At 44.7% G+C, this 11658-nt stretch overlaps 1 protein-coding gene across 1 annotated transcript; it reads right to left on the bottom strand.

Annotated features, from left to right (window-relative positions):
• Positions 1-1084: 1084 nt before the first annotated feature.
• On the bottom strand, positions 1085-3951 carry POU4F3 (POU class 4 homeobox 3). Its single transcript, XM_084637509.1, has 2 exons — positions 3549-3951; positions 1085-3246 (listed from the first exon to the last, which is right to left on the bottom strand). The coding sequence occupies exons 1-2, from the start codon at positions 3666-3668 to the stop codon at positions 2353-2355; spliced, it is 1014 nt and encodes a 337-aa protein (XP_084493635.1). The 5' UTR covers positions 3669-3951; the 3' UTR covers positions 1085-2352.
• Positions 3952-11658: the final 7707 nt, after the last annotated feature.

The following is an 11658-nucleotide window of genomic DNA, read 5'->3' as shown; positions in this document are numbered from 1 at the left end:
CCCTTTTTATACTACGATAGCCAATTAATATTGCATCACCCTTATTTTAAATTTTCAAAACCCACAATATAATGTAATGGCATAAGGACATTTATTATTAAAGGACATTTGATTGGGGAAAAATCATTGGGGCTGATTAGTAAGAAATAGAACTAGGAAACTCTGAGAGGTTTAGCATTCTAGTTTCTTAAAAGCCCTAAAATTGAAACGATGGATTTGTAAGGTGCTTTCCCAAAGGTGGGGAGGAGGGGTGAAAGAGAGAGATTCCCTCATCTAAGGTTTGATGTTTGACACTCATTGAAATGCTACCGTGAAATATTCAGAAGATACTTTGGCTTCGATCATTAATTTTTAATCGTTAAGGTGCTTCTGGGATTCATAAATAAAAAGCCCCCTTTTTTCTTTTAAACAGCATTAGAAATGAAGCTTTCAGAGAGTTGGTTGAGCGATTTTTTAAAATTAAATTTTAGAGAATGAAATTCTTCCTGTAACTGTCTGGATGAGAAGAATGAATCCCCGTCGCTTCCAAAACTTAACTAAACTTGGGGCATTTGTTTTGCAAAGGGGAATTGGTTTTATTCCTAATTTGAATTACACGTAGCCTAGGAACTAGTGAATAAACATAACGAGATCCACGCACAGTAGGAATCTATCGGAATCTGGTAATTTACATTTTATAGATGGAAATAATACATTTTCTGGCATAGAGAAATTATGACCGCCTTGGGAAAAAATATGGAGATAAATCAATACATGGAAAAGTCAACAAACAAGGAGGGGAAACTTTATAGCTTGTAGAAACAGTCATAATAATACAAGAAAAAGATAACAGGTTAACTGGGAAGGATGATTCATTACGATTTAAAAATCCCTTTTCATTGTCCAGTGGAAAAGCACTGTCTAAAGTTTATTATTACTGCACATTTTATAATATTCTGTTCCGCTTCATCCGACCTGCTTTCATCTCTGAAAAGAAAATTCTCCATTCGGGTTGAAAAATAAAGCATTTATTTCAGAAGTTTATCCAAGGGAAAACAACGTTTCAGCATTTATCCCGAGGAATGAATGAATGAATGAACGAATAAATAAATAACCACACACAAGCACATAAACTATGAGATAATAACTAAAATATGAAACATATGGGGGTGGGAGGGAGAAAGCTCATTGCAAATATTGAACCACGAATGTGTTACAAGAACCCTTACCAACTTTGTTGATTACAAAACTCAGATACAGGGTTTAATTAAAACGGAAAAAAATTCCTTGGATTAAAAAAAAATGAAAAAAAAAAACCCCACCATCATCGAGTGGAGACATTATTGAAGTGATTGCAGACAAGTCCATGAAGTTACAGAGCTACTGTTAATTCCGCCAAGTCTCTATGATGATACAGTCCCAGTGCTGTGGCTGCAAACCCAAGTGAGTGCACTGTACAAGTCTGTGGTGGGAATCTATGGAGCTGAGACGTAAAACTGTGTTCAGACCAAAGCAAGAATACCACTTCTTTCCCCAATTTAATCTCTTGTCAAAAAAAGTCAACTAAATAAGAGAACTTGTTTTAAAGGTGAATTAAAAAATCTAGGCAATACACCTGGAATCTAATTGGAGATAGTTGTGTGTAGTTGTGTGTGTGTGTTAGTGTCAGGGGGAAAGAAAAATTCACACTAAGAGCAGCCAGAGTATTTCGCTGAGTAAAAATAGGTTGATTTGCTTTTCTTCACCAAAGTTTAGGAGTATAAAACAATTGTTCATGTATCTCAGGTTAAGATTGGTCCCTCTACCAGGCGTTCCGGTCCTAGAAGGCGATGAGATATAGACTCACACAAAAAAGTATAGGTAGAATTTGACCTCCGGGTATAATCATGACATTCTGAAAATAGTCTTTTTATTTTTAAATATAATTCACAAATCTTAATAAATATGTATCCTCTGGTTTCACCTCAGGGGCATTTCCCCTTTCCATCCCCTTCCCCTTAAATCTATCCTTTTGTTTTTATTGCAACTGTGTTAGAAAGAAGACAATTCTCCCACCTCTCCAGTACCTCTCAGCTTCCAACTCTTCCAAAAGTGACACGCGGTTTACATTCTAGTGCACAACAGACACAACAAAAGTGAATCTCAGCCGAGGAGCAACCAGGAGAAACTTGGTTTGTTTTTGTTTTCAAGAAGACAGGACAAGAAAAGGGGGAGGGGGAAAATAATCAGCGTGATGGGGAAGTTAATGGCTTTGTTGGTCGGTCGGTTTGAGTGAGAGTCCTCACGGAGATCCCTGCTCTTTATTTGAATAAAATATATAAAAGTCCAGGCTTAGAAGAGCCAGCAGCCCACCCCGTCCAGCCCCTGGCCGAGTCAATGCACGGCGGAGTACTTCATGCGTTTCTGTTTCTGTCTCTGGTTGCAGAACCAAACCCGCACCACGTTCTTTTTCAGGTCCAGTTTCTCCGCTATGGCTGCGATCTTCTCCGAAGAGGGTCTGGGCTGGATGGCAAAATAGGCTTCCAAGGAGCGCTTCTCCGGGGCGGCGATGGAGGTCCGCTTGCGCTTCCTCTCGCTGCCACTGAACAGGTCCGGCTTGGTGTTCTTCTCCCTGTAGGCAGCCTCAGCCTCCTCCAGCCAGGCTTGGAGTACGGGTTTCAGGGCGATCATGTTGTTGTGGGACAGGGTGAGAGACTCGAACCGGCAGATGGTGCTTTGGCTGAGCGAGCCCACGCCGGGGATCTTGAGGTTGGCCAGAGCCGCCCCTACATCTGCCTGGGTCACCCCCAGCTTGATCCGCCTCTGCTTGAACCTCTCAGCGAAAGCCTCCAGCTCCCTGGGATCCGACTCCACGTCGCTGATGCAGGACATGCCGTTGTGAGCCGAGACCGGGTGCGGGTGCCCCATGCCCATGGCTTGGTGCAGGTGCCCCATGGCGCCCAGGTGGTGCGGGTGAATCTGAGCCGACATCACCGTGTGGTCGGGGGCCCCCATGCCGCTCACGGTCAGCGTTGGGGAGATGTGGTCCAGGAGGTCTCCATCCAACCCTGGGTGCACCGAGTGGTGGGGATGCGAAGTCAGGGCCGACGGATGCGAGATGGGCGCTGTGGAGGAGGTAGACGTGCATGGGACACTGCTCATGGTATGGTAGGTCGCGTCTGGCTTGAACGGATGGCTCTTGCCGTGGGAGACAATATCCACAGCCGCCAGAGCTTCAGCGCGGGCCAGCAGAGTCTCATCAAAGCTTCCAAATATATTGCCCTGGAGCTGCAAGCAAGAATGCGCATATTGGAGTCAGTGGGGAATACTGTCAACTCAGGATTAAAAAACATTTCCAAGCACAGAGATTCCTCCTCAAAGCTCAGGTCATAAAAATTAATATGAAGGCAGCAGCTTTGCTTGAATAGACATGTGGATCAGAGACAAGAGTGAGAGAGAGAGAAGGGGGGGAGAGAGAGAGAGAGAGCGGTTCAGAGATATGCGATTGTTCTGGCGACATGAAAAAAACATTAAGCAAGTGCCTGTCAAAAAATGTGCCTTAAAGCAGTAATTATGCTTAAGCTACATACCTGCGGGGCTGGAAGGCAAACTCTGCGCATCGCCTCTGAACTGGAATGCAAGCTGGAGTACTTGGGCTCCTGCAGGGCAGGGTGCATAGTGAAAGGCTGCTTGGTGTTCATGGCCATCATCTTTGCACACCTTGCAGGTAAGCAGCCCCTGACATAGATTCAGGGTTGTCTCTCTGGCTTGCTTCTGTCAAAGTGAGCTATTTTCAATGACAGAGCTTCCCTCTCTCTCTCCCCCCACCTGCTTCTTCACTCATCTTACAAGCCGCCTGCCAGGAATGGGACCAGCACACTGTGCGCAGGCGTGCTGCACTGGAAGAATAAAAGGAAAGTAGCCCTTGGAGTCAAAGGTAGTTAGGAGCAAAGATGCCTCTGCCCTGACCCGGCCGTTGATTGAAAGGGAGCAGCAGGGTTCTTCAGAGCGCTGGGGTTGGTTTGAAAGGCCGGTCGCCTGATCCTCATAGAAAATGCTTGTTCATATTTTAAAATCAAAGTACAATTAAATTCTAAGGAATAAAGCAAAATCCCAGTGCAAGCCCTCCCCACTTTTCTCAGTTCCCCTGGCTGCACTCTCTGGGATTCGGGCTCTCAGACAGGGCGGGAGCAGAGTGGTCAGTACACTTAACCACGGGGAGAAACAGGTTTGTCATACACAGAGCGCCGCTTTGTCATCTGAGGTTCTGCTGCGGAACCCCACGACACAAGTGAGATCAATCGGCCTGTTGGAGGAATGTCACTGCTTCAGCCAGGTGCCAGCCGACGGGTTTAAGATGGGAACCCTGCAAAAAAATGCACAATCCGCCGGTTCGATCTGTTCAAGTCTATGTGCAAACAGAGCAGAAAAGCCTCAGTACATGGATGGGGGAGGGGAAGAGGAACAGGTGCTGATCCTATTTAAATCAATAGCAAAACTCTCATTGACTTCAACCAGCAGGAGCAGGCAGGCCCTTGCAGATGGGATAGTGAACTCACGAAAGCTTATGCTCAGATAAATTTGTTAGTCTCTAAGGTGCCACAAGTCCTCCTTTTCTTTTTCCCTGGATATGCTCTGTCTGGGAAGTCTGGTCGGTTAGTCTGGGATTGTGTTCTAAGTTCTATCCCACCCAGCTTTTATTTTGAGAAGAGAAAACCTCATACCTCTTCCAGCACATTCACTGGGCTAAGTGCTCTGTTAAATAGAACAGGCTTTCACCATAGCATAGATGCTCCATGGCTCTTGTGAGGCAGAAGCGTCCTGCAAAGTCAAGTCAGCGATTTCCAAACTTGTTTTTTCAATCTTAGGAGCGCTGCAACACAAGAAGAATAAATAATGGATGTGAAATCCAGGTATAGCAGTGTGGCTAAAAGCTAAGGCTATGGACAGCGAGTGTATAAGGTTAGAGCAAACAACCCACCCAGCCAAACCAACCACAATTGGGGAGGGAGAACACTCTCATTTGGGTTTGCAGTTATCCAGTTTGCTGTAAAGTTTGTAAACGATCGCACTGGGTGTACACATGCAATGCACGCGCTTAAACAGAGACGGAGTTAGGAAGTCAGGAGCAGACAATGAAATATCACCGACTCCAGCATTAGGTTTCTGTGTAATGCACTTTAGTTTGACCAGCTATATTTCATAAAAGTGGCGGGCCTGTTTGAAAGTTAAATTATTTCTTGCCCTTCCAGAAGCAGCTTTGCTCCTGGAGAAGACCGGAGTTTTTGGAGAAGAGCAAAGCAGACGCTTGTGACCGTAGGGCTTCGACTGTACATAACCATGTAGATGGAGGAACAAGTTCCTTCAACCCATGTGGATGATTTGTGGCGTTAAGGTTTCAGGGAAAGGGAAGGGGGGGAGAGAGACTCTCTCTCATTTAACAAAAAGAAAAGGAGTACTTGTGGCACCTTAGAGACTAACCAATTTATTTGAGCATGAGCTTTCCTGAGCTACAGCTCACTTCATGGGATGCATACCGTGTAAACTGCAGAAGACATTATATACACACAGAGACCATGAAACAATACCTCCTCCCACCCCACTGTCCTGCTGGTAATAGCTTATCTAAAGTGATCATCAAGTTGGTCCATTTCCAGCACAAATCCAGGTTTTCTCACCCTCCCCCCCCCCCCCCACACACAAACTCACTCTCCTGCTGGTAATAGCCCATCCAAAGTGACCACTCTCCCTACAATGTGCATCGTAATCAAGGTGGGCCATTTCCAGCACAAATCCAGGCTCTCTCACACACCCCCGGAAACACACACACACACTCTCACTCTCCTGCTGGTAATAGCTCATCCAAACTGACCACTCTCCAAGTTTAAATCCAAGTTTAACCAGAACGTCTGGGGGTGGGGTGGGGTGGGGGGGTAGGAAAAAACAAGGGGAAATAGGCTACCTTGCATAATGACTTAGCCACTCCCAGTCTCTATCTAAGCCTAAATTAACAGTATCCAATTTGCAAATGAATTCCAATTCAGCAGTTTCTTGCTGGAGTCTGGATTTGAAGTTTTTTTGTTGTAAGATAGCGACCTTCATGTCTGTCGCTATCTTACCTTCATGTCATGACCGTCATGATTGCGGCTGGGTGGGAAAACCTGGATTTGTGCTGGAAATGGCCCAACTTGATGATCACTTTAGATAAGCTATTACCAGCAGGAGAGTGGGGTGGGAGGAGGTATTGTTTCATGGTCTCTGTGTGTATATAATGTCTTCTGCAGTTTCCACGGTATGCATCCGATGAAGTGAGCTGTAGCTCACGAAAGCTCATGCTCAAATAAATTGGTTAGTCTCTAAGGTGCCACAAGTACTCCTTTTCTTTTTGCGAATACAGACTAACACGGCTGTTACTCTGAAATCTCTCTCATTTAAAGACAAGTTTAAGCGATATATTTTTCCTCACCTGGAGTGATTGTTACTCTTGCTGGGCCCTTGTCTTGAAATTTACTCAAATCCCTATGGGAAATGTTAAGTGTTCTTAAAACTTTCTGATGACCTATCGGGCCCGATCCTGCTCCCATTAATTCCAGCAAGAGCAGACTCAGACCTGATGTAGATAAAACAGATGAGATCAATTATATGTCAGACCAACGGTATGGAAGAAAGTTGGCTTTGCGCATACCCCTGGGCACAGCAGAAGTAGGGAGACGCTGAGCCCAGTGGAAAGGAGATAAGGACCCGCTTTAATCAGCTCTCTTACACCTGAACAAACAATTTGCACCGGTAGCCTCACTCCTGGATTTGAGAGAGATCGGTGGTAGCACAGGGGAAAGGGCGATTGAGCCGTTTCCCTCTCTTGATTAGACTCTAGAGTTGAAGGTGCAGCAGTTAAACCAAGGCCTTACATACTCAAACTTTGACATTTCCCCTTGTAATTCTGATCTTCATGTGCCCAGCTTAGGGAAAAGGGAGAGGGAGAAGCTGTCTGACCGATTCCTTACAGCCTGAACTCTGCTAAACAATCAGAATAAAACATTTGCAGAATATATTTTAAGCCAGGTGCTCAGAGACAAGACAGCATATTTAAACTCCAGTGTTCCAGAATGCTGCCGACTGCGCTGTATCTAATTAAGGGGCTTGCTTGTGCGTCCCTACCTAGAGAAGGCAGCGTAAGCCTTATTATAATTCCTTTCCCTGGGAATCCAGACAGCTGAAAACTCACTGCACAAGACTGTTAATGCCAAACGCCATTTGTATGCCGTGCTCCTTCCTTTAACGAGATGTCACTGATGCTGCGGGGAGAACAGCGTTTTATGGCATGAAACACAGCCTTGCTATTTATAATATTTTGATCACGCCAAATCTTTCTTCCATTTCCAGTGCCCCATGCGGGAGGGGAACAAACTCTATGTCAACTGTGATAGATTTGTCCAGAGGGCAGTACAACAACTCAGCACCAACGGGGGGAGTAGAAGATTTCACGGTAAACTGTTGCTCACCTCATCCAAAATGTTAATGATGAGCAGCTGACCAGAAGCCTGACAAGATGGGGTTTCTTTACAAATTTAGCACCGACTCCTTCTTCTTCAGTGACAGAACTCCAGTTGACTTCAGGGGAGCAAGAGTAGGTCCCTTAATTTGGACCAGTCTGAACGTTTGTATATTATATTGACCAGGACAGGGGCCTTCCTTAAAGATCTGCTTCAGGTTTGCCTTGGACCAGTGCAACGGTGACTACTCTTTAAAAAATGTAAACGGATAATAGATACTTGCTGGCTTTGTAACATATCTTCCTCAAGACAACACTTAGCCTCTTTTGTACATTCATCAAGGCAAGAGGAACCAGGATTTTAAGTCTTAATTTAAACTTCTGCGGGTGGTTGCATTGAGGTTAACATTGGTTAGCTAACTGGGGAACCACCCTGCAGTTCTCACTCTGGGAAAACTACTGATAAAACCAGAGCTGCGGGTCAGGCCCCTGGTTTGGTAATTCCAACCACACCGCTCTATATTACACAACAGGAGGAAGCCAGTGACAGCTCAGGTGTACTCTGCATTTATCAGTACCATAGTAGCTAAGGCTAATCCTTAAAACTAAGAAATTGTTTCCACTGAGGAGCTGATTTTAACAGGGAGTAACAACTTCACACGGGAACGTGTAAAATATAGAACGACTTCTTCAATGTCTTACAGCCAGGGAGTCCCTGCAACCCCCCAAGTTCTTAGTTCCACAGGAACTTAGATTCAGCACCAGCCCTGAACTAAGTTTATTAGAATAATACTTGCACTTTTTCTGAGTAGCTGAAAGTACTTTGCAAACATGCATGCACAAAGCTTCACCGCACCACTGTAACATAGCTATTAAAAACTGCAGAATATATTGTACAGTACAGTAGGGTAAATTGAAGCTTAGAGATGTTAAATTACTTCCCAGCTGATTTAAGCTCCTATAAGCTTAGACACTGAATAATAATTATGACATGGCCATATATATTTCATAGGCTGGAAGTAACTTTTCCTTGAATCTTTTTTTAAGAGCAGAAAAAAGGAGATTAGTGAAAGAAACATACTTTTACTATTTACTAGTTATAATTTGGGATCCTCAAAATCTTCACAGTTCTTCAGATATTTCTAGACTCTAGCCAAGCTTTACTTTTTGATGGTCTGGAGATTTAAATATACTGACAATTGTGAAATCTCCAGTTCCTCAGAAGAATGAAGCCTAGTCAAAGTTTAAAAGTTTTTGAAGATTCCAAGGCCCTCAAATCATAACAGGGATTTGGTGTAACACCGTATCAAAATAAACTGTTTCATCGCTCTCCTAATCAGAAGCATTAAGCATAATGTGTTGTTCACAGAAAGCTGGAGGTCCAGCTTCGTCCTAAAGATTCCCTCTTTCCCCTCTGTAACCAGAAGCTAATATGCCAGAGGTATCACGATTCTGGCTCTCGCAGCACGTGAATCCAGTCAAACTAATAACTAGCAATATATGTTGTATCCCCCTCCAAGAAAAAAAGCAGAGACTCAAAGCTCACAATTGAGCTTTATACATGTCCAGCTGCTAGAGGCACCAACAAGGAGCCCAATGAAGGGGAAAGAAGTTAAATGAGACACATTATAGAAAAACTACTGCAAACTCTGTATGTTATGGGATGTGTGTCTTCGGCGTACATGAGAGGCTTATAACCGTTGTTTCCCAAGTCTGCTGTCAGTAATAAGAGGATGAGGGAGAAGTTTGAGTCTAAACTTAACTAAATTAACATTATATAGGACTTTTCACCTGTAGATCTCAAAGCGCTTTAAAATGGGAAAAGGAAACCCATTCTCTCTTTGTACTTTGAATCAGGGCCACACGAAAAGACAACTGAGAGGTGTCTCCCCCCTGCAAAACCCAGGAGAGATTAAGCAACCCCACTATTTCACTAGGAGGGTGGTGTGGGAAGGGGGGGTATAGCTATGGGGTAGCTCACCACAGACCTAACCCATGAAGAGGATTGAACAGGTGGGAACATTACAGGGTGGAACAGGAGAGTTTCAGACCCTGGAAGAGCATGCAGGGGTGTAATCAGGAAAGCCAAAACACAACTGGAGTTGCAGCTAGCAAGGGATGTGAAGGGTAACAAGAAGGGTTTCTACAGGTATATTAGCACCAAGAAAAAGGTCAGGGAAAGTGTGGGACCCGTAATGAATGGAGGAGGCAACACAGTGACAGATGATGTGGAAAAAGCTGAAGTACTCAATGCTTTTTTCGCCTTAGTCTTCACAGACAAGGTTAGCTCCCACACTGCTGTCCTGGGCAACACAGTATGGGGAGGAGGTGAGCAGCCCTCAGTGGTGAAAGAGCAGGTTAAGGACCATTTAGAAGAGCTGGACATGCACAAGTCAATGGGTCCAGATTTAATGCATCCAAGGGTGCTGAAGGAATTGCCTGATGTGATTGCACAGCCATTGGCCGTTATCTTTGAAAACTCGTGGCAATTGGGGGAAGTCCCAGACAAATGGGAAAAGGCCAATATAGTGCCCATCTTTAAAAAAGAGAGGAAGGAGAACCTGGGGAACTACAGACTGGTCAACCTCATCTCAGTCCCTGGAATAAATCATGGAGCAGGTACTCAAGGAAACCATTTTGAAGCACTTGGAGTGTAGGAAAGTGATCAGGAACAGTCAACCTGAATTCACCAAGGGCAAGTCATGCCTGACCAACCTGATTGCCTTCTATGATGAGAAAACTGGCTCTGTTGATTTGGGGAAAGCAGTGGATGTGATATATCTTGACTTTAGAAAAGCTTTTGATATGGTCTCCCACAGTATTCTTGCCAGCAAGTCAAAAGAGTATGGATTGGATTAATGGACTATAAAGATGGGTAGAAAACTGGCTAGATAGTTGGGCTTAACAGGTAGTGATAAATGGCTCGATGTCTAGTTGGCAGCCGGTATCAGGCAGAATACCCCAGGGGTTGGTCCTGGGGCTGGTTTTGTTCAACATCTTTATTAATGATCTGGATGATGGGATGGATTGCACCCTCAGCAAGTTTGCAGATGACACTAAGCTGGGGGAAGAGATAAATAAGCTGGAGGGTTGGGATAGGTTCCAGAGTGACCTAGACAAATTGGAGGATTGGGCCAAAAGAAATCTGATGAGATTCAACAAGGACAAAGTGACAGGTTTCAGAGTAACAGCCGTATTAGTCTGTATTTGCAAAAAGGAGTACTTGTGGCACTTTAGAGACGAACCAAAAAACTAACCAATTTATTTGAGCATAAGCTTTCCTGAGCTACAGCTGTAGCTCACAAAAGCTTATGCTCAAATAAATTGGTTAGTCGCTAAGGTGCCACAAGTCCTCCTTTTCTTTTTGCAAATACAGTATGCATCCGATGAAGTGAGCTGTAGCTCACGAAAGCTTATGCTCAAATAAATTGGTTAGTCTCTAAGGTGCCACAAGTACTCCTTTTCTTTTTGCAAATACAGTATGCATCCGATGAAGTGAGCTGTAGCTCACGAAAGCTTATGCTCAAATAAATTGGTTAGTCTCTAAGGTGCCACAAGTACTCCTGTTCTTTTTAAGGACAAAGTGCAAAGTCCTGCACTTCGGATGGAAGAATCCCATGCACTGTTACAGGCTGGGGACCGACTGGCTAAGCAGCAGTTCTGCAGAAAAGGACCTGGTGATTACAGTGGAAAAGAAGCTGGATATGAGTCAGCAGTGTGCCCTTGTTGCCAAGAAGGCTAATGGCATATTGGGCTGCATTAGTAGGAGCACTGCCAGTAGATCGAGGGAAGTGATTATTCCCCTCTATTTGGTACTGGTGAGGCCACACCTGGAGTATTGCATCCAGTGTTGGGCTGCCCACTACAGAAAGGATGTGGACAAATTGGTGACAGTCCAGCGGAGGGCAACAAAAATGATCAGGAGGCTGGGGCACATGATTTATGAGGAGAGGCTGAGGGAACTGGGCTTGTTTAGTCTGCAGAAGAGAAGAGCGAGGGGGGATTTGATAGCAGCCTTCAACTACCAGAAGAGGGGTTCCAAAGAGGATGGATCTAGGCTGTCCTCCGTAGTGGCAGTCGGCGAATGACAGAACGAGGAGTAATGGTCTAGAGTTGCAGTGGGGGAGGTCTAGGTTGGATATGAGGAAACACTATTTAACTAGGAGGGTGGTGAAGCACTGGAACCGGTTACCAAGGGAGGTGGAGGA

This window comes from Lepidochelys olivacea (assembly GCF_965140295.1).
Source record: "Lepidochelys olivacea isolate rLepOli2 genome assembly, chromosome: 8".
Taxonomy (NCBI): domain Eukaryota; kingdom Metazoa; phylum Chordata; order Testudines; family Cheloniidae; genus Lepidochelys; species Lepidochelys olivacea.
The sequence above is the reverse complement of the archived record's forward strand: the minus strand, read 5'-3'. Positions and strand labels throughout refer to the sequence as shown.